The 23109-nt window shown below is 46.2% G+C and overlaps 2 protein-coding genes across 22 annotated transcripts in view; one reads left to right on the forward strand and one right to left on the reverse strand.

Annotated features, from left to right (window-relative positions):
* The window catches only part of MPPE1 (metallophosphoesterase 1), a 45764-nt gene extending 25591 nt beyond the window's left edge, over nt 1-20173 (forward strand). For 5 of the 18 annotated variants that reach the window (XM_065534252.2, XM_045377977.3, XM_065534255.2 and 2 more), the window contains 11 exons: nt 1807-1899; nt 5274-5366; nt 5531-5903; nt 9286-9394; nt 13868-13971; nt 14614-14688; nt 16651-16759; nt 16890-16958; nt 17050-17172; nt 17859-17999; nt 19029-20173. In XM_065534252.2, coding sequence (XP_065390324.1) covers nt 5623-5903; nt 9286-9394; nt 13868-13971; nt 14614-14688; nt 16651-16759; nt 16890-16958; nt 17050-17172; nt 17859-17999; nt 19029-19211 — 1194 coding nt within the window. In that variant the 5' untranslated portion in view covers nt 1807-1899; nt 5274-5366; nt 5531-5622 and the 3' untranslated portion in view covers nt 19212-20173. Of the gene's footprint in view, nt 1-994; nt 1582-1806; nt 1900-5273; nt 5367-5530; nt 5904-9285; nt 9395-13867; nt 13972-14613; nt 14689-16650; nt 16760-16889; nt 16959-17049; nt 17173-17858; nt 18000-19028 lie in introns of all 18 variants that reach the window. The other 13 variants (XM_074022945.1, XM_074022946.1, XM_074022947.1 and 10 more) reach the window with 7 other exon arrangements.
* The window catches only part of GNAL (G protein subunit alpha L), a 202595-nt gene continuing 197475 nt past the window's right edge, over nt 17990-23109 (reverse strand). For all 4 annotated transcript variants that reach the window (XM_045377973.3, XM_065534250.2, XM_065534249.2 and 1 more), the window contains one exon: nt 17990-22348. In XM_045377973.3, the coding sequence (XP_045233908.2) occupies nt 22202-22348 (147 nt within the window). In that variant the 3' untranslated portion in view covers nt 17990-22201. The remainder of the gene's footprint in view (nt 22349-23109) is intronic.

The raw sequence follows: 23109 nt of genomic DNA on the forward strand, positions 1-23109 counted from the left end.
AAGAGACTGAGGCAAGTTTCTCAGCAGGAGTGAAAGTTACTGAAAAGCTTTAGAGCAGGAAAGAAAGAAAAGTACACTTGGAAGAGACCCAAGAGGGCAGTGTGAAGGTCAAGTGCAGTGTTTAACCGTAATCCTCGGACTTTATAGGCTGACCCACTTGTCTTGCACCCGTTCCCCATGATTCTTCCCTTCGGGTGCGCTGCCTGCGTGCACAGTGCCCTCCTTATGCTTGGGAGGTGAGCATGAGCAGTGTGTTTAGGAAGCTGTACACATGCCCGTCTGAAGCTTTCTTCCTGTTTCCTGTGGAGTATCTGAAGCTTTCTTCCTGTTTCCTGTGGAGTATCTGAAGCTTTCTTCCTGTTTCCTGTGGAGTATCTGAAGCTTTCTTCCTGTTTCCTGTGGAGTATCTGAAGCTTTCTTCCTGTTTCCTGTGGAGTATCTGAAGCTTTCTTCCTGTTTCCTGTGGAGTATCTGAAGCTTTCTTCCTGTTGCCTGTGGAGTATCTGAAGCTTTCTTCCTGTTTTCCTGTGGAGTGCCCCCAGAGGGTCATACTCTGCTGTTTTGTCTCCTGATGTGTATGTCCAGGAAGTTGCCTCTCCCTGGCATCTGCATTTAATTTACACTTTAATGTGGTAGCTGTGGACCCTCAGGAGATTGTCTTTCCCTGGCACTGGCTGCTAAATGATCGTTTTTAGGGAGGCAGTGTGATAACTGTTGAATGGTCACCTGGTGATCACTTGACATTCCTGGTGGATGGGAAGAGCCCTCACCCGGTCCGCTCATGCCTGTCTAGAACCTGTAACAAGAACATAGAAGTTTGAGGGAAGCGCCAGAACTCCACTGACCCGGTTTGTTTGCAGTAAGGTCGAGGTCGCTTATCCACGAGGAGTAAGAGGCCATGCTGAGTGAGCTCAGTGGGGAGCTGAGGTGGGGAGAGCCCAAGTTGCCTGGAAGTGCAAACCCACAGGCTGTCCTTCATCCTCTCTTCATCCAGGGAAGCTGGAGGACTGCAGTTCTACATACTCTCCTGCCCTGAGCCCCACAGGCTGTCAGCCAGCCTTGTCTCCAGCCTGCTCACCACTCACTGATGCTTTTTGCACCTCTTAGTCATAACTGCTCAAACAAGGCTCACTCTGATGAAAAGAAGGGGGTGTAGAAGAGCAATTTTCTTTTTTTTTTTTTTTTTTTTTTGAGACGGAGTCTCGCTCTGTCGCCGGGCTGGAGTGCAGTGGCTGGACCTCAGCTCACTGCAAGCTCCGCCTCCCGGGTTCCCGCCATTCTCCTGCCTCAGCCTCCCGAGTAGCTGGGACCACAGGCGCCGCCACCGCGCCCGGCTAGTTTTTTGTATTTTTAGTAGAGACGGGGTTTCACCGTATTAGCCAGGATGGTCTCGATCTCCTGACCTCGTGATCCGCCCGTCTCGGCCTCCCAAAGTGCTGGGATTACAGGCTTGAGCCACCGCGCCCCGGCCGTGAAGAGCAATTTTCAAGTTGTCATTCTGGTATTTCATCTTGGGAAACCAGAAACTTGCGAAACAGCAAGGGTTTGCATACTGGAAGACTCCTCAGCCCGCCCCAGAAGGTCAGCATTCCTTCCCTCTCAACTAGTTCTGTCCAGCTGGAGGAAACATACGGTGTTAGAAAGTTTCAACTATGGTTTTGGCTTTAGCTTTTAGGATTTTAGGAGATTCTAGGCCTTTTGAAAAAAAATGAGATATTAAGATCGAATGGTTGCCTTTGACATATTTGATTTAATCAAAACAAAGGAAATTGCCTGGCATTAAGGAACCTGTTATTTATCCCTTAGAGGCACTCCAGCAGAGAACCCAGGCCCTTCAACCATACTGCTGCATGGTTCCTGACACTTGTGCAGTCCGTTCCGAAGTTTCTTACAGATGAGGTGGGTGACTGCAAATAGGCACTGCTTCTCCTCTGTGTCAGAGTAAGCACGGGCAGCGCAGGGTGGCTGCACGTCCTGAGTTGCCTGGGACAGTCCTGGTGTACACCATTGCTCTGTTTTAATTTTTATCAATGACATTTTTCACTCAAAGCTGTCCCCAGTTGGAAGATAAAGGTATGTGGTGACTGCAATTATGTGGCATATGTGCTTTGCCTTAGAGAAAAGAGAGGTGACAAAAGTTCTAAGTGAAGAAGATAAAGTACAGCTTGACCAGCTGATAAATATGTTGCGGGGTTTTGGAGGAGAATTTCAGCAAGAGCAGTTGACTCCAGATGATATGCAAGGCTGCTTTTGACCTCTCTGTCTGAAAGGACATACTTAAAATCCAGTATTTGTTTGCTGTTCCCCCTTTATTTATTTTGAGACAGAGTCTCACTGTGTTGCCCAGGTTGCAGTGCGGTGGCACGATCTCTGCTCACTGCAACCTCCGCCTCCTGGATTCAAGCAGTTCTCCTGCCTCAGCCTCCTGAGTAGCTGGGATTACAGGCATGTACCACCACGCCTGCCTAATTTTTGTATTTAGTGGAGACGAGGTTTCACCACATTGGCCGTTCTGGTCTTGAACTCCTGACCTCAGGTGATCCACCTGCCTTGGCCTTCCAAAGTGCTGGGATTACGGGCAGCACAGGGTGGCTGCACATCCTAAGTTGCCTAGGACAGTCCTGGTTTACACCATTGCTCTGTTTTAATTTTTATTAGTGACATTTTTCACTCAATGCTGTCCCCAGTTGGAAGATAAAGGTATGTGGTGACTGCAATTATGTGGCATGAGGTGGTTCTTGCCTCCATGCCTGTGTGCGACATGAAGTTCCTAGGTTCATGTTAGAAAATCGTCTTCCTAGAAAAGGATTTTATTTTATTTTATTTTATTTTTTTTTTGAAACGGAGTCTCCCTCTGTCGCCCAGGCTGGAGTGCAGTGGCCGGATCTCAGCTCACTGCAAGCTCCACCTCCCGGGTTTACGCCATTCTCCTGCGTAAGCCTCCCGAGTAGCTGGGACTACAGGCGTCCGCCACCGCGCCCGGCTAGTTTTTTTTTATTTTTAGTAGAGACGGGGTTTCACCATGTTAGCCAGGATGGTCTCGATCTCCTGACCTCGTGATCCGCCCGTCTCGGCCTCCCAGAGGCTGGGATTACAGGCTTGAGCCACCGCGCCCGACCTGGATTTTATTTTTTTATTGGTTCAATTAGGGTTTCTGGTCAGTGTCTCCCAAAGCTCCCACCCCATAAGACTTCAGGGGCTTCTTTGACATCTGAGCTCCTTATACCCTCCCTGGGAAGGTCCCCACCCTTCTCAGATTCTCATCTTGAGCGCAAGTTGAAGAACCCGGAGGTAGAATGCCACCATCTATAGCCTATCTCAGGGTAGCCTTTTACCAACTTTTCTCTTCGGAGGTCTCAAAAATAGATGCTTTCTTTACAGGATGCAAAGCTCATCCAGTATTTGGGATGAATCCTTAAAAAATTTGAAGGTTCCCTTACGGAAGCCACTATACATAAGTATCTTATAAAAGAAGGCCATCCAGAGTTTTAAGGCATATTTGCAGGGGAAAACCCATTTTTGTGAAAACATATAATCTGGTTGCAGTGTTCAATATTCACATTCACAGATGGTGGCTCTGTGGCAGTCACCCACAGGTTCTTCCTGCCCACTGCACAGACAAAACCATTCACTGAGACTATGGTACTGCAGTAAATAAGTAGTTTAGGCTGGGCATGGTGGCTCACGCCTGTAATCCTAGCACTTTGGGAGGCTGAGGCGGGTGAATCACTTGAGCCCAGGAGTTCAAGACTAGCCTGGGCAGCATGGCAAAACCCCATCTCTTCTAAAAATACACACACACACACACACACACACACACAAATTAGCTGGGCGTGGTGGCACACACCTATAATCCCAGCTACTCGGGAGGCTGAGGCATGAGAATCGCTTGAACCTGGGAGGCAGAGGTTGCAGTGAGCTGACATGGTGCCATTGCACTCCAGCCTGAGTGACAGAGTGAGACTGTGTCTCAAAAAAAAAAAAAAAGAGTTTAATTAACTTAATTAACATAAGGCTGGCCACTGAGATGGAATTATTACTCAAAGCAGTCTCTCTGAATCTCAGAGGTCAGGGTTTTTATGGACAGTACTGCAGGCAGGGAGCTGGGGTACAGGAGTTGCTGATTGGTTGGGATGAAATCACAGGGGCGTGGAAAACGGTCCTTGTGTACTGAGCCCGCTTCTGGGTGGGGTCATAGGATCAGTTGAGTCATGAAATATGGGTCCCGGCAGCGTCAGTCAGGTGGGGTAAATCAGTTGCCCGAAAGTCTGAAAAATACCTGCAAAGATCAATCTTAGGGTCTCCAATAGTGACGTTATCTATAGGAGAAATTGAGGGAAGTCACAAATCTTTGTTACCTCTGGCCACATGACTCCTGAGCAATAAGGGATTATAGAAACTACATTCAGCAGAATTCAAGCCCCTCCCCTAATCCTAATCTCGAAACCTTTCATTAGTTTTCAAAGGTGGTTTCGGCCTCAGAACAGGGAGGAGACTATTATCATTCTTGCTTCAAAGTTAAACTATAAACTGGCCTGGCACAGTGGCTCACGTCTGTAATCTCAGCACTTTGGGAGGTTGAGGCAGGTGGTTCATCTGAGGTCAGGAGTTTGAGACCAACCTGGCCAACATGGCGAAAACCCATCTCTACTAAAAAAATATACAAAAATTAGCTGGACATGGTGATGGGTGCCTGCAATCCCACCTACTTGGGAGGCTGAGGCATGAGAATCACTTGAACCCAGGAGGCAGAGGTTGCAGTAAGCCCAGATCACACCACTACACTCCAACCTGGGTGGCAGAGGGAGACCCCATTTCAAAAACAAAACCAACCGAACAAACAAAAACCTATAAACTAAATTCCTCCCGAAGTTAGCTTGGCCTATATCCAGGAATGACCAAGGACAGCTTGGCAGTCAGAAGAAAGACGGAGTCAACTATGTCAGATTTGGGTTACCATTATAATTTTGCAAAGGTGGTTTCAGTGTCAGATCCTGGCCTCCGGGTCCAATGTGGAATGAATTCCTTGGATCTTTGAAGCACATTGTCCATGAATATTCACTTATTTTGTGGAACAGCAGAGTAGAAAAGTGATGAATTAACACCAAAAGCAACACGTTACAGGGGTCTTATGACCTGTTGATTTTTAAGGTCAAGGAGGGGTGGTGGGGAATCCTAGGAGTCAAATTACACTTAAATAATGCTGAATTTTCCATTATGTCTCCTACCTTAACACACATCATTCTCATGGATTCCCATTTGATGATTTCTAGAATGTTAACGAAACTATCACCTTGGTGAGAAGATCATTCTAATAGCTTTATTCTGGCATATGGAGGTATGGAGAGCTTGAAGGAGTTGGAAAGGTCAGTTTTTCCTTGTTAGTAATCTGGCTTATTATTGTAAAAGTATAAGACAATTAATTTGGAAACGTAGATAGGATTGTGTAACTCATTAGCTCTTAATAGAGAGAGGGTTGATACCTGTATTATTAGGGAACATAACTGAATTCTCTTCCTTTTCCCTGTAGGTGCCCAGCTAAGACCAGGATGCCGTCACCCTACCCAGGGCTCTGCAGTTTTCTCATGGTGAACCCTTGATGGATTTGTTGTTGCTTGAGAAATGGCTATGATCGAAGTGGGATTTGAAAGACAGAATTTTTATCCGTTAAAGAGGAAGAGTGCATTGCTGTTGAAACTCATAGCTGTTGTCTTTGCTGTGCTTCTATTTTGTGAATTTTTAATCTATTACTTAGCGATCTTTCAGTGTAATTGGCCTGAAGTGAAAACCACAGCCTATGATGGTGAACAGGCCTCACAGGAGCCTGTGCTCAAAGCCATGTTTTTGGCTGACACCCATTTGCTTGGGGAATTCTTAGGCCACTGGCTGGACAAATTACGAAGGTAAGAGGTAAAATCAGGAATCTTTCTAAAATTCTGTAGGCAAAACGGTATAGCTCTCTCCTCATAGGCAAGGCTTAATGGCTTTAGGTTACTCTTAGTTATTTTCCTCTTAAAGGAGGATATTTAGGGACATTTGACTTTTCCTTGAATTTACCATTTACTGAGGATGTATACCGGGCCCCATAATTTGGGAGTCGGATCTGGGCCACGTCGCTTTGTGACTTTGGACAAGTTGTTAGGGCCCCTCTGAGCCCCTGCCTCCTTGTTTGTAACTGGGTGAAGACAAGAAACATCACAAGATGTGCCACGCAATGACAAGAAGATGCCACGCGATGCCTGGTGCCGGGACTGGTCCCCTGGGCAGGGAGGACACAGATCTGGGTTGATGGTCCCATCTCACCTTCCCTGTGTGTACCTTTGAGGCTGTTGCATTTCAGCCTCCTCTAGACAGCGGAGGAGCAGAGCAGATGTGTGGCTGCTCTGCTAGGGAAGGGTCAGGTCCTGTCTTTCCGACTCACACCTGCCCCTGCATGGTCCTTTGGTTTTTTTTCACCAGGAAGCTTTTTAAACAAATTATTTTTAGGCCGGGCGCAGTGGCTCACGCCTGGAATCCCAGCACTTTGGGAGGCCAAGGCAGGCGGATCACCTGAGGTCAGGAGTTCAAGACCAGCCTGGGCAACATGGTGCAACTCCATCTCTACTAAAAATAGAAAAATTAGCCTCGCATGGTGCCGGGCGCCTATAATCTCAGCTACTCGGGAGGCTGAGATAGGAAAATCGCTTCAACCCGGGAGGTGGAGGTTGCAGTGAGCTGAGATTGCACCGCTGCACTCCAGCCTGGGCAACAGAGCAAGACTCCATCTCAAAACAAAAACAAAAACAAAAGAATAATGAAGGAGCAGCTATACCTTTTTACTAAGAGTTTTTTTTTTTTTATTTATTATTATTTTTATTTTATTTTATTTTATTTTATTACTAAGAGTTTTAACCAAAGGAGGCGTGAGCTCAAGAAGGGCCGGTGCAGGGCCAGCAGTGTCTTGGTCTTACAAATCGATCCTGATTGATGTCTGGTCTCTCCAAGTAGCCTTCTGTGCATTCTTCCTGCTGCTGTTTCTAGATTTTTACTTTCCGTGGTGAATAAATCAAGAGAAACTGAGAAGCTGGGTGCAGTGCTTCACGCCTGTAATCCCAGCACATCAGGAGGTGGAGGTGAAGGCTTGCTGGAGGCCAGGAATTTGAGACCAGCCTGGGCCATGTGGCAAGACCTCATTTCTACAAAAAAACAATAAACAAAAACCAAAAAATAGCTAATTTTTGCTATTTATGCCTACTTGTAGTCCTAGTTACTCAGGAGGCTGAGGCAGGAGGATCATTTGAGCTATTCTGAGCACCAGAGTTTGAGCCTCCAGTGAGCTGTGATCATGGCACCACAGTCCAGCTTGAGTGACAGAGCAAGAGCCTGTCTCTAAGAAAAAGTAAAATAAAATAAGAAAAACAGAGAAATGTATTTTGAGAGAGATCTTGGGTAAAAAGCCTTTTATGGGTGATGTGTACCATTCAGTGGTTAACTTGGGATCTAAAAATCTTCCTCTGACCAGAAATTACATTGACTGATTAAAACGAGGTCTAGCTCTGTTGCCCAGGCTGGAGGGCAGTAGTAGGATCATAGCTCACTGCAGCTGCCGAAGTAGCTAGGACAATGGGCTTGTGTCACTACGCCCAGCTAATTTTTACTTTTTTGTAGAGATGGAATTTTGCTGTGTTGCTCATGCTGGTTTTGAACTCTTGGCCTCAAGTGATCCTCCCGCCTTGGCCTCCCAAAGCATTGAAATTACAGGTGTGAGCCACTGCATCCAGCCTACTTTCGCCTGTTTCTATATCCCAGGACATAGCATTTCCCTTTTGTAGAGGAGGAGCAGCCAGGAAAATGCCTTAAAAAGGAGGAAAGGTTTGGATTCCTTAGGAAAATGACATAGGCTGGATTTGGTTAGGTTGAAGACGGGGAGGGCTGAGCAAGCACTGACATTTTTGTGCACCTCCCGTGTGCCTGTGCTATCCTTTACAAACGCTGTCTCATTTAACCCCATAACTATCCTGTGCAAGTAGGGTTTAAAATCCCCATTTACCGGCCTGGTGTGGTGGCTCACGCCTGGAATCCCAGCACTTTGGGAGGCTGAGGCAGGTGGATCACTGGAGGTCAGAAGTTCAAGACCAGCCTGACCAACATGGAGAAACCCCGTCTCTACTAAATATACAAAATTAGCTGGGTGTGGTGGCACATGCCTATAATTCCAGCTAGGCAGGAGAATCACTTGAACCCGGGAGGTGGAGGTTGCAGTGAGCCGAGATCACGCCATTGCACTCCAGCCTGGGCAACAAGAGGGAAACTCCATCTCAAAATAAATAAATAAATAAAATAAAATCTCCATTTACCAATGAAGACACTGGGAATCAGAATAGGCAGTATTTTCAAAGGCACACAGCTTTTCAATGGATTGAGCTGGGATGTTAAGCCATTATCTGTCAGATTGCAGATCCCAGGCTCTTTTTTCTTTTTGAGACGGAGTCTCTCTCTGTCACCCAGGCTGGAGTGCAGTGGCGTGATCTCAGTTCACTGCAACTTCCGCCTGCTGGGTTCAAGCAATTCTCCTGCCTCAGCCTCCCAAGTAGCTGGTACCACAGGCACCCGCCACCATGCACAGCTGACTTTTTGTATTTTTAGTAGAGACAGGGTTTCATGATATTGGCCAGGCTGGTCTCGAACTCCTGACCTCATGATCTGCCCACTTTGGCCTCCCAAAGTGATGGGATTACAGGCATGAACCACTACGCCCGGCCTCCAGGCTCTTTTCATTTGCTTGTTTTACCTCGGAGGATTACTTGCATGTCTGAAATCTACAGGATTTACTGTTTAGATATTGACTAGCCTATTTCTCTTGTCATCTCCCCTCCAACTTGGAAGCAAAGAAGGAAGTTGAATTCCCTTTAAGAAGAAGTGAAAATTAAGCTAGATACAATCATTTCCTCTGTGTGGTACAAAATCAGTCTACATTGAACATCTTTGGAAGCTGCATTAGGCTCTCTCAGATCCAGTTGTGTCTTGACTGAGTGATGGCTGCAGGGTGCAGAGTGGGGCCTGTTCCTGCCCACCACAGTGTCAGGTGTGTGGGAGGCGTGGCCAGACTCTTCTCTGATACTTAATTCCCCACCTTTAATCAGACACGGCCTCTTTGGCCCTTCAAGCCGGGGATGGGAATGCAAGAGTGGGACTCTGGAAGAAGGAGAGTGGAACCATTTAGTTTGCTGTTTAAATGGTGCATAATACAGAAGTAGCCTCCACCCAGGAAAGACGGATGCCTTACTTTTTCCTATTGGTGTCAAGGGAATGGCAGATGGAGAGAGCCTTCCAGACAGCTCTGTGGTTACTGCAGCCGGAAGTCGTCTTCATCCTGGGGGATGTCTTTGATGAAGGGAAGTGGAGCACCCCTGAGGTAGGACCCTGTGTTCCAGGTGCCCTTATCCTGCTTTGAGGTCCAGCACAAGTAACCCAGAGAATCCATGAAGCAATGTCAGCTCGAGTTGGAAATTTTATGGAAGTTGTACTTACTACTGATATTAAAAATGCATAGGCTATCTGGAAGATGCTTAGAATTCATAGGCTATCTAAGATTATTAGAACAACTCAATCTCGGGTTAGGTTGGCTAATCGTAAACATTTGTCTATGTAGGAAATAGGTCGATTAGCCAGATATCATTTACTTGGAATACACTGTTTTGTGAACCTCTTGGGAAAGGGAGAAATGGGCAAGATAGATGTTATTTCAGTTGTGACTGAAATTGCAAAATACATATTGAAATGTACATTTAATTTCACACTCTTATTGAACCACAACATTAGGAGAATTGTGCTACAAAAGGGACTTGCTATTCTCCTCTGATTTTCTTTTTTCTGAGTGAGAGATGCAGAAGGGGCCCTGGGGACTCGATGTGAGGATCCTCTGCCTTCAGAGGGGCTGAGACCTCCGCCGGGGTATTGGGGTAATGTAAGACTTTCCACAAACCAAAGAGAAAAGCTCTTCTCACCTTAGTTGTCACAATGTTTTGCTTATTATATCCTTGGAACAAAACAAATGAAGACATGAACTGTTCTTGCTGCTTAAAAATGTTCAGTCACGGCTGGGCGCGGTGGCTCAAGCCTGTAATCCCAGCACTTTGGGAGGCCGAGACGGGCGGATCACGAGGTCAGGAGATTGAGACCATCCTGGCTAACACGGTGAAACCCCGTCTCTACTAAAAAATACAAAAAAAAAAAAAACTAGCCGGGCGAGGTGGCGGGCGCCTGTAGTCCCAGCTACTCGGGAGGCTGAGGCAGGAGAATGGCGTGAACCCAGGAGGCGGAGCTTGCAGTGAGCCGAGATCGGGCCACTGCACTCCAGTATGGGCAAGAGTGCCAGACTCCGCCTCAAAAAAAAAAAAAAAAAAAATGTTCAGTCACTAATGGTTTTTGGAAAATATTTAATTTGGGGTATAGTCTAAAAAACTTCATCACATGCCTATAGTACCAGCACTTTGGAAGCCCAAGGCAGGAGGAGTTTTTTTTTTTTTGAGATGGAGTTTCGCTCTTGTTGCCTAGGCTGGAGTGCAATGACGCAATCTCAGCTCACTGCAAACTCTGCCTCCCAGGTTCAAGCGATTCTCCTGCCTCAGCCTCTTGTGTGGTAGGATTACAGGCATGCGTCACCACGCCCGTCTAATTTTGTATTTTTAGTAGACATGGGGTTTCTCCATGTTGGTCAGGCTGGTCTCGAACTTCTGACCTCAGGTGACCCACCCACCTCGGCCTCTCAATGTGCTGGGATTACCGGCATGAGCTACTGTGCCTGCCTTTTTTTTTTTTTTTTTTTTTTGGTGGTGGAGGGGATGGAGTCTCACTCTGTCACCCAGGCTGCAGTGCAGTGGTGTGATTTTGGCTCACTGCAACCTCCACCTCCTGGGTTCAAGCAATTCTCCCTCCTCAGCCTCCCGAGTAGCTGGGATTACAGGCATACACTACCATGCATAGCTAATTTTTTTTGTATTTTAGTAGAGATGGGGTTTCACCATGTTGCCCAGGCTGGTCTCGAACTCCTGAGCTCAGGCAGTCTGCCCACCTTGGCCTCCCAAAGTGCTGGCATTATAGGCATGAGCCACCACGCCAGGCCTAGTCCAAGGCAGGAGGATCGTTTGAGCCCAGGAGTTCAAAACCTGGCAACTTAGTGAGACCCTGTTTCTACAAAAAATACAAAAATTAGCCAGGCATGGTGGTGCATGCCTATAGTCCCAGCTACTCAGGAGGCTGAAGTGAGAGGATCGCTTGAGCCTGGGAGGTCGAGGCCACAGTCAGCTGTGCACCACTGCACTCCAGCCTGGGTGACAGAGTGAGACCCTGTCTCAAAAAATAAAGATAAAAATCAAGGAAGACAAACAACCAAACCAAAAGCAAAATAAAAAAACCCACAACAAAAACCCACAAAACCTTACTGGCGTTTCCTAGGACAATTCAATAGCTACACAAGAGAAGTCTTGGTTCGGAGTTGATAGGAACCACTGTTTACAGAGTTGCAATGTTTGTTATCCTCTAGGCTGTAATTTAATGTGAGATAGTGGAAATGTTATATGTAAAAACAACTAGTTACAAAATGAGGTTGGATAGATATGTTGCTTTTCCAAATTAAGGGCAATATTTATGTTTTTCTATGCCTGTTATTCTGATTTTATGCTACTCTAACTTTATTTATTTATTTATTTTTTTGAGCTGGTGTCTTGCTCTGTCACCAAGGCTGGAGTGTGTGGCGTGATCTCAGCTTACCGCAACCTCTGCCTCCCTGGTTCAACTGATTCTCCTGCCTCAGCCTCCTCGAGTAGCTGGGACTACAGGCGACCGCCACCACACACAGCTAATTTTTGTATGTTTAGTAGAGACAAGGTTTCACCATGTTGGCCAGGCTGCTCTCAAACTCCTGACCTCTAGTGATCCGCCTGCTTCAGCCTCCCAAAGTGCTGGGAGTAGGGGTGTGAGCCACCGTGCCCAGCCATCTAACTTTAAATGTTATTTGTTAAAGTGGAATCTTTGTAAATGTATTCAAGGACACTATCCAGCATGTTTCCTTAGGTTTTGCCAGATTTACAACGTTTAGGATAAAGTTGGTTACCATCTAGAATTGAGGGTTTTTTTGTTTTTTTCCCTACCCTAGGGTGTTTGTACAATCGATATTTTTAGCTTTATAAAAATAAGAACTACACTAACATAACTCTGAAGTTTTAATAGTTAAAGCAAGTATCAGAATAATTTTGAAATATATGTTACAATAAGTATTTTTTGTCTTTCTTTCTCCCACATCTCATTAGTTCGTTTCCACAGTTGTAGCCATAGGGGAATGCCACATTTTTTATTTTTTATTTTTTATTTTTTGAGACGGAGTCTCACTCTATGGTCCAGGCTGGAGTGCAGTGGCGCGATCTCGGCTCACTGCAAGCTCTGCCTCCTGGGTTCACACCATTCTCCTGCCTGTAGCTGGGACTACAGGCTCCTGCCACCACGCCTGGCTGTTTTTTGTATTTTTAGTAGAGATGGAGTTTCACCGTGTCAGCCAGGATGGTCTCAATCTCCTGACCTCGTGATCCACCTGCCTCAGCCTCCCAAAGTGCTGGGATTACAAGTGCGAGCCACTGCGCCCGGCCGGGAATGCCACTTTTAAAGATGTTTTCAACCTCATCTTGGTTGGGACACATGAAGAACTTACTGGACATTTTGTAAGAGCCTGTTCTTATAGCATGCCCAGATCTTAAGCATTTCTCCACCAGGGTCTATGAATGGTCTTCAGGGGATCTTGAAATAATAGGTGCATGAACCAAATATTTTTTAGAATTGCCAGTTATTGTTTTAAGATGGGAGAGGATACCATTTAAAAATTTGGCATCAGGCTGGGCTTGGTGGCTTACGCCTGTAATCCTAGCACTTTGGGAGGCTGAGGCAGGTGGATCACTTGAGGTCAGGAGTTCGAGACCAGCCTGGCCAACATGGTGAAACTTTGTGTCTACTAAAAATACAAAAATTAGCTGGGCATGGTGGCAGGCGCTTGTAATCCCAGCTACTCAGGTGACTGAGGCACAAGGATCACTTGAACCCTGGAGGCGGAAGTTCTAGTGAGCCAAGATCATGGCCACTGCACTCCATCCTGGATGACAGAGTGAGACCCTGTCTCAAAAAAACAACAAAATAAAACAAAAACTTGGCATCAAATTACATAACAGTAAGTATTAATTGTAGTCTTAAAAAAGACATACTGTGGCCAGGTGCGGTGGCTCACGCCTGTAATCCCAGCACTTTGGGAGGCCAAGGTGGGCGGATTATGAGGTCAGGAGATCGAGACCATCCTGGCTAACATGGTGAAACCCCGTCTCTACTAAAAATACAAAAAAATTAGTTGGGCATGGTGGCGGGCGACAGAGCAAGACTCCATCTCAAAAAAAAAAAAAGTTCTACATCATCTTTATGGACATCTGATTTAAACAGGGGAATTCATTCACTTCTCACATCAAAATAGGGATCATTGGCTGGGTGCGTTGGCTCACACCTGTAATCCCAGCACTTTGGGAGGCTGAGGCGGGTGGATCACGAGGTCAGGAGATCAAGACAATCCTGGCTAACATGGTGAAAACCTGTCTCTACTAAGAATACAAAAAAAAGCCAGGCATGGTGGTGTGTGTCTGTAATCCCAGCTACTCCAGAGGCTGAGGCAGGAGAATCACTTGAATGCGGGAGATGGAAGTTGCAGTGAGCAGAGATCACACCACTGCACTTCAGCCTGGAGGCAGAGCTGGACTGGTCTCAAAAACAAAACAAAACAAAATAGGGATCATGTTTTTTAGCCACAGGGCAGGGATGGTTCTCTGGCCTCCAGAGGTTTTTCTTTTTCCCTCAGGCCTGGGCGGATGATGTGGAGCGGTTTCAGAAAATGTTCAGACACCCGAGTCATGTACAGCTGAAGGTAGTTGCTGGAAACCATGACATTGGCTTCCATTATGAGTAAGTAGTTCACGAAAGCCCTGCACCCTGAGAGCGCTTGTTAACTATAATTCTAAATCTATTGGAATTCTGGTGAAAGCCCTATTTGTGCTGTCTTGAAATTTGTTTTCCTCAAAAGATGTAAGCTCTGGATATTCAACTCTTTAAGGGGTTTTTACTTGGTGCATAGTACACCCTCAACAAATATCTGTGGAATGAATGAATTGTATGTGCTCTTGGGAAACGTCTAACTTGAAATGTACATTTAATGGCTAATCATTGTCTTTGGGAATGAAAAAACAAGATCATTTAGACTCTAATAGCTAACATTTATATAGTGCTCTAGTGCTTATAACATGCCATCTGTTTCAAGCACTTTACTTCCGTATATGAACACATTAATCTTTACCATGGTCCTGTTGTTTTACCTATATGGTGCCAATGCAGAATGAGGCCCTGGGCAGCTGAGTAACTTGCCCCAGGCTTCGTAGTAAGTAGTGGAACTAAAATTTGAGCTTTGATATCCTGGGGCCAGGTGGGGCCCTTACCTAATAATGCTAGTCTGAAACTCAAGTCTTGAAAGTTACTTTGTGTTCGTGATAACTCTAGGAGTTTCTAAAATGGCTTGTCCTGAAAAATGTTTCCTCTTACACTTGAATATAGGATGAACACATACAAAGTGGAACGCTTCGAGAAAGTGTTCAGCTCTGAAAGACTGTTTTCTTGGAAAGGCATTAAGTGAGTATTATTTGTAAATTCTTGCAAGACCTTGAGTCCTTGGAAACTTCATTTTCTAAAGGTGCCTGCTGTACTGGGATCTGTCATCTGCCCGTGTTCCGTGCAGCCTGGTTTACGAGCTTTAAACAGCAGTGCCTCAGGCTGCCCTTGCTGGTGCTGGCCATGGGAGCTGATAGATGGGAAACCTCAAACCACCCTGGTTTTCCTTCACAACCCCACAGTGAGTCGGTCGGTTTATGACTCTGCCCAGCCACTGTGGGAGTGATATTCTTTCTTTCTGCTCTGTCTCTGGGTGGGTGTAAATGTCATCAGCCCACTTTGTAAAAGAGTCTTTTTATTTGATCAAAATGTACTAATTCCCCTTTACAAAGACTGTTCCCGTAGTTATGGTGTCATGGGATTTGGTGGCAAGTGTGTCACAGTGTCTCTGTAGCTCTGTGCTACCCGTCTCCATCGGCCTGGGCTGTTAGACCCGAGCACCCTGACCCTTAGCCTGAGCATGAGCAGCTCCCCCTCTGCGAGGCCACCTCAGTGCCCATCTCTAGATCTTTTCTGGGCTGTGTATGCGGCTGCAGCACAGTGGGCAGGACTCTATACTCTCTCCTGATGATAGACGCGGTGGAGAGAAAACAGGTGGGAGTGGAAGCCTTTTCTCTTTTAATCCTGCCCTTCCTGTGGGTGCCGAGCACTCTGTTGACCTTGGACACAGCAGGTCTGCAGGTGAGGTCATTTCTGTCCTGTGGCTTCACCGCCAATGCTCACCTTTCCCTCCCTCCAGTGCTCACCTTTCCCTCCCTCCAGTGCTCACCTTTCCCTCCCTCTGCCAGGAGGGCAGAGTCTCTCTCTAGTAGGCGGCTTCCTCTGCTGACTCATAACAGAAACATGATACAGTGAGAATTAGTTCCCTCTAAGTGTGTGTTTAAGACACTTTTAACAGCTCATCATACTGCTGATCACTTGGTAACTCTGCTCCTTATCTCTAAGACAAGTTAAATTTCAAGCAGTCTTTACTGACTGGGACTTTCGTCATTCCAAGATGGTGTGTGTGCAGGAAATAAAAGCATATTTAGTGGGAGTCTATAAAAAAATGTGGCTGCTGAGTCTAACCATAATGGACTCTGTTATTACCGTAGTTTGGGATTATCCATACTCAGTTAGCTCTAAGCGGCACCCTACCCTCTGCCTTACTTGCTGTGTGTGTCTGTATGTCACTGATGCACCCTGTGGTTCCCTCTACCTGTTAGTCACAATATCTGACAAGTACTGAGTACTTTCTAGTGGCAGGCTGTGTTCTAAACACCTGCCATGTCATTTCATTGAATCCTCACAACCAGCTGATGGGGTGGGCAGAGGGATTCTTAGCCCTCTGCACGGAAGATGCACTGTAACAGATGAGCTTCTGTAATCTGGAATTTTTCACAAGTTTAGGGTCAAAAACCCTTTGATCATGTCTTAGACTGAACTCCCAGTCATGCTATTTTTGTTAATACTGACTCATATTTAAAAATACACCAGGCCGGGCGCAGTGGCTCAATCCCAGCACTTTGGGAGGCCGAGACGGGCGGATCACGAGGTCAGGAGATTGAGACCATCCTAGCTAACACGGTGAAACCCCGTCTCTACTAAAAAAATACAAAAAACTAGCTGGGCGAGGTGGCGGGCGCCTGTAGTCCCAGCTACTCGGGAGGCTGAGGCAGGAGAATGGCGTGAACCCGGGAGGCGGAGCTTGCAGTGAGCTGAGATCTGGCCACCGCACTCCAGCCCGGGCGACAGAGCCAGACTCCGTCTCAAAAAAAAAAAAAAAAAAAAAAAACTACACCAAATTATTCTGGGTGGTATTGAAAACTGCTCTGGGCTTGTTTCTTTGCACTGGATGCTTAGCTTTCTTTTCATGGGAACAGTGGGGAAAAGCAAGCACTGGTACCCCCAGCGGCCTCACCTGCCTGTGTCCCTCTGCCTCAGCTTCGTGATGGTCAACAGCGTGGCGATGAACGGGGACGGCTGTGGCATCTGCTCTGAAGCAGAGGCAGAGCTCATTGAAGTTTCTCACAGACTGAACTGCTCCCGAGAGGTAGGAGAGCATCTCAGTGCCACAGGCAACTTCTGGCCCGTGTCGCTCTGCTTTTGTTACTCAGCCCCCAGCTCTTCTTGCCCTTTGATGAGGGTCAGGTGTGCGGATTAATGGCCTGACTTGTACCCAGCAGGCACGTGGCTCCCGCCGGTGTGGACCTGGGCCTCTGCTGCCCGTGTCTGCCCCCGTCCTCCTGCAGGTGAGCTGGGGGAGGAAGGGGCTCATGGCGGACAGCAGGCAGCCCGCAGTTTCACGACAGCCGCCTGAACTCCTCTCTCCACCCCGGACAGCATTATCCTCTGTATCGGAGAAGTGATGCTAACTGTTCTGGGGACGATGCTGCTCCTCCCGAGGAAAGGGACATTCCATTTAAGGAGAACTATGACGTGCTTTCACGGGAGGCATCACAAAAGGTTTGCCAGGGTGTCATGATGTTAATTCATGTCGCAGTGCGACTCTCGTCACCTTGCATGTCAGCAAGCAGAGCGCCCAGGCTAGAGCAGGTGTTTGCTGAAACGTTGATGACTTAGTTATCACCTGGGGATGGGTGGATGGAGGCCTGGCTTTCACAGCACCATCATTTAATTGCTTTCTTTTTTTTTTTTTTTTTTTCCCAGTAAACCTACTTCTATTTCCTACCCTGAAGTCAATAATAGTCTCAGCTATTCTTTGTATTCAGAGTTTTTCACCAACTTGAATGTGTTTAGAAATGTGAATGGAACTTAAGAGTCAAATTTTTAGGGACTTAATTAAAATTAAAATGTATTTTCTTATATAGATTTATATATTACATTATATATAATATATAAATATAGGAAATATTTATAAATGTATAAAATATTTATAAAGATAAAAAAGCACAAAAAGTAGATAAAATCTAGAATGAGAATGGTAGACTCAAAGGGGCTGACCTTACCTTTGATTTAGTATAAATAAACCAAAGGATTTTTACGGAAAAAAATAAACCAGTCCTTCAAAATAAGGATGTAGTATTTAATTTAATGAAAGAAGCGATGGCCAGCGGCTATCTGCTGAGCGGTGAGGGCCTGGTTGAGGGTGAGCTAACAGCCTGCTTTGCTGTCTTCTCGGCCACTGTCAGCTGCTGTGGTGGCTCCAGCCGCGCCTGGTTCTCAGTGGCCACACGCACAGCGCCTGCGAGGTGCACCACGGGGGCCGAGTCCCCGAGTTCAGCGTCCCGTCTTTCAGTTGGAGGAACAGAAACAACCCCAGTTTCATCATGGTAACGTGAAAGTTTATTTTTTTCTGAAAGCTTTCCATAAGTATTTAAATCAACACAGTAATCAACTATTTAATTGCTGCAATCTGTAAAAATTTACAAAAGTCACACACAAATTTCCCTCCCTCTACACGTAGTTCCATGCACTGCCTCTTGCCAAACACCCTTCCGGGAACCAATCAGCCTGACATTCCTGGGCGGTGTGTGTGGGAAGTGAGGGCAGGGCACTGTCCAGGTGGACTTGATCCTTCAGGGAGGGCCACGTCGTCTCCTCTTACACTCTGTGTGTGTTTACTTTTCTAAAGAAACAACCATTTATTCATTAGCTATACTTAACCATCTTCTCTTATTTTCAAAACATGCCCATTTGACCTGGCAGAGAACGCTACAGCCTTTGCAGGTTGATAAAAGGTGTTTCACTGAATGACCACTGGGCGTTTTAACTCCTTTCAGCCATGGGCTCCTACATCCAGCTCATGATGCTGGTATGACAGGTTCTTTTCCTTCTTAAAAGGTGGGGGAAACCCTAACATTTTCAAATTCAAGTAAATGAAAACATTTGCCACTGTCATTCCACATAAACGTATCTGCAGAGAAAAGCCCACGGAGACGACCTGGACACATGCACTTCCAGGGAACAGATGCTTAGTTGAGCATCAAGGGGCAGGAAGACACTGTTCGCTCCTTGTTCCTTGCTGACCAATGACCCTGGAACTCCATGTACCTCTCTGAATCTCTGTTACGGATCTCCCATTATATGTGATGGGAACCCGGTGGGCCAGGGGCCAGTTTTGACAGGTCAGTGTCCCAGACATTTTCCACCCAGGCACACTTGGGCCTTACTTGTCTCTCCTGCCAGAGCCTGGGCTGGTCGGGCTCTGGGGGAAGAGCCTGGTGCAGGAGGAAGGCCAGGCCCCCTTGTTCTCAGGTGAGGAGGGCCCCGAGAAGGCAGTTTCTCTCTGCTGTTTCTAAGACTCTGGTGTTCAACCTGTGCCTGGTGCTGTCACCTTAACTCTCCCTTTTCCTTTCCAGGGCAGCATCACGCCCACAGACTACGCCCTCTCCAAGTGCTACCTCCCACGTGAGGACGTGGTTTTGGTCATCTACTGTGGAGCGGTGGGCTTCCTTGTGGTCCTCACACTCTCTCACTTGGGGCTTTTGGCCTCACCTTTTCTTTCTGGTTTGAACTTGCTCAGAAAGCGTAAGACAAGATGAAGAGCAGGCGCCATTGTAAGTATCAAAGCCCAAGAAATGGAACTTTGGGCAGAGATCGAGTAGATGATGAGACCAATTACAGGCTGTCTCTCTGCACATCACAGAAATTCTCAATCACTGACACGAGTAACTGCAAAATAAATAGTTGATTGTACTGTTCTCATGCTAGCAAAGTGGACAGGTACTCTACAACACATCTGTTTTCTCATTTTTATCAAATATATGTATCATCGAAGGTTGCATCTGTACAGTATTAAATGCTATTAATGTCGTCACTCACATGCACGACAGTCCTTGTTCCCCCAGGAAGGGCCTGGTGGCCCCAGCACACACTTGGGATTATGTGTATACGTAAATATTGGGCTGTTTCCCTCGTCCTGTGAAGTGGTTCTCGAATTCCTACGTACCGTAAAGCTGTACCCTTGAAAGTACAGATGTGGCTGGGCGCGGCGGCTCACACCTGTAATCCCAGCACTTTGGGAGGCTGAGGCGGGTGGATCACTTGAGGTCAGGAGTTCAAGACCAGCCTGGCCAACATGGTGAAACCCCTTCTCCACTAGAAATAGAAAAATTAGCCAACCGTGGTGGCACACGCCTGTAATCCCAGCTACTTGGGAGGCTGAGGCAGGAGAATCCCTTGAAACCGGGAGGCGGAGGTTGCAGTGAGGCCGCGATCGCGCCATTACACTCCAGCCTGGGCAGCACAGCGAGACTCCGTCTCAAAAAAAAATTAAAAAAAAAAAGTACAGATGTGATATGCAGAACATATTGTTTTCATAGATTTTTATGCTTGATCAATTAATGGAATCAGATTTTTAAATAAGTGTAATTCTCTCTCTAGGAGACCAAGTTGTTACATCTAATAATGCCTGTCAGTGATCAAAAGAAACTTGAAAAGTAGAATGGGATATGGCTTTTGGTACCTGAAAATAAATGCTTTAATAATTGTAAGCCAGATAAAAGTTATTCTTTTTGTTTTTTTTCTTAACAGTCTGGCTCTTGTTTGAATTAAACTCTTAAACAGGATATTTAGTTAGCGGGTAATTGTTGAGTGATGATGCATACAACAACATACTTCCCTTTCTTGCTGGGGGTGTAGCTTTTCAGTTTTCTTGTTTTACTTTGACAGTGCAAGGGGAACTGAAAATAATTTCTATTATATTTATCTTAGTTCAGCTGAGGGTTTTATGAGACAGTGGATGGGAAGGGCAGGAAGACGGTGATGAGATAAAATATGTGTGTGTTGCACTGACTGTCTATAAAGTTGTCATCCTTTCTTCATGAAAAAGTAGCATTTAAATCTGGATGAGTTTATAAAGGATTACAAAATGCTGATTTCTAGAGTAAACTTTAAAGTATTACAGACTAAAGACTAAAAGGAGAGTAATGAAGTAATAGGCTGTCACTTCTCTAGATTTGTATTGTTGAAAATTTAACTTTGGACATCTTTACAGATTATTTTAGACCTTGAAAACTACCCTCAACTCTGTGGCTGCAGATAGAACATGAAGTGTCATTGCTACAACGGTTCTTACTTTCTAGATACCGTTCGTGTGTCATAATGTTTGAGGCTATATTTGTAAATCTTGCGAGTGTGAGAAAGAGCCGTATCTTTTGACTTTATACTTCAGATTAAGGTTTTGTAATGTCTCTTCTTCAAAAGGCAAGTGAAGCTGTCATCCTTATTCTCCTAGGCCAGACACAAACATTGACACGTCACGTTTTTTCTCTTACTGTTTGCTTACTTGTATGATGTAGCCTGTGTCCAGAGTTTTGACTAAGGGAATGATGGACCTGTTCCCACCTAGGGAACTTGAAGGAGTGTTTCATTAGCAGACTAATTAGGAAACATAGTGTCTAGAGAGAGAGAAAAAAGTCTCTGGTATCTTGAAAAGATTAGATTGCAATTTGTACCCCTGAATTGAGTTCAGGTTTTTACAGCTCAGACAAGAGCAAGCAGGTGGTTGCAACAGTTTGTGATGTTAGTACGACACTGTTGGTAGAATGTGGATGATTAATGTGTATAACTTACAATTTTTTAAATCAGGGAGTATTTTATAAAGTGCCAACCTTATGAAATATCCTAAATTCTACAGCTACCATTCATTCCTTTTTTCAGAATAAGCAGCAGGTAATGTTGACATTAAGCTCTTTAGCACAATACAAACACATTTCATGTACAGGTATAGATAGCCATGGTAAAGGCACAAAGATCTACAAGGATTTTTCTTTAGTAGTTATACAAAAGAATATTACATTTTGTGGTCTGTACAGTATAATAAACCAGCAATAGGGACAACAACAAAAAGAATCTGAGAAAGAAGACTATGCCTAAGTATAGTGAAAGTTTAGAGAATCATTTTTACACAAGACAGATTTTGCAGTAGTGAATGTGGTAGGTTTTCTGCCTAAATGTAAGAGGCTCAAAGTAGCTCTAATTCAAATGCCTGAGGCCAGCAGCGACTCTGAATGTGACTGTAAAAGGGTTTCTGGTCACTCTGTCGCTTGGGGTCGACTCTAAGTCTAGGGCTAAGGCCGATGGGAAGGGACCATCGCTCGTCAACCTGCAGCTTCATAAAGGGAAAATCAGAGAGGGCCGCGGCTCAGGGCACTGCACGTACGCTCTTGCGGTCACGCTTGACAATGTGGGAAAGCAAACTGCGTTTTCTCCCCATCTACCAAGTTCTCCTCGATGAATCAATAAAGGGAGAATGAATAAAGGGGCTCCCACCCGGAGAGATTCTGCTGCAGTGTCAGCAATGAGAGTCGGTGGTTTTGGGGGTGGGATGCTGCGGAAGGTTGTATTCAATGACAACAGAAGCTACACAACCAAACCTGAGGGGACAGAGGTAGCCAGAGGCTTGGTGGTCGACACAGAACGGGACAGACGGCAGCGAGATGGAACTAGAGACCCTGCCTCCTACCATGGCACGGGGCTGGCAGTCAGGCGGTCTGGGGCGCCGCTCCATCGCGGGGTGGCAGCAGCAGCCTCACAAGAGCTCGTACTGCTTGAGGTGCATCCGCTGGATGATGTCGCGGCAGTCGTTGAACACCCTGCGGATGTTCTCTGTGTCCACGGCGCAGGTGAAGTGCGGGTAGCAGTAATGTTTGCCTTCGCCGGTGGCCGTGCTGATCCTCTGCAAGAGAGAGCGTGTGCACTAGTCCTGCGCGGCCCCGGCACGCACCTTGGGGAAGAACTAGGCCACACTGAGCAGGTGCCGGAGGCTTTGGTGATGGTGGCCTGCTTGTTTCGCATGGGAGCACTTAGAGGCAGGAACCCTCTCAATGCAAGCATCAGCTGAGGACCCAGATAACCTTACCCTTATCACTGCCCCCAGGAGGCTGAAGTCAGAGAAAGCCCCGGGCAGGCAAGTCAAGGGAGGAGCTTCCAGAAAGGAAGGTCTGAACAGAGTTTTCTGTGTCGATGGGAATGTCCTCTGTCTGCCCTATCTAGTCACTATCTAGTTGATAGTCATGATCTAGCTGATACCACCGAGGGGCTGATTTCTAATTAGCTAATTTTATTTTATTTATTTATTTACATATTTTTGAGACTGAGTCTAGCTCTGTTGCCCAGGCTGGAGCACAGTAGTGCAGTCTTGGCTCACTGCAACCTCCGCCTCCCAGGTTCAGGGGATTCCCCTGACTCAGCCTCCTGAGTGGCTGGGATTACAGGCATCCATCACCATGCCCACGCCCGGCTAATTTTTGTATTTTTAGTAGAGACGGGGTGTCACCATGTTGGCCAGGCTGGTCTCAAACTCCTGACCTCAAGTGATCTGCCTGCCTCGGCCTCCCAAAGTGCTGGGATTACAGGCATGAGCCACTGTGCCCAGCCTAATTAGCTAGTTTGTTTGTTTTTTTGTTTGTTTGAGATGGAGTCTTGCTCTGTCTCCCA

This window comes from Macaca fascicularis, chromosome 18 (assembly GCF_037993035.2).
Source record: "Macaca fascicularis isolate 582-1 chromosome 18, T2T-MFA8v1.1".
NCBI classification, from domain to species: Eukaryota; Metazoa; Chordata; class Mammalia; order Primates; family Cercopithecidae; genus Macaca; species Macaca fascicularis.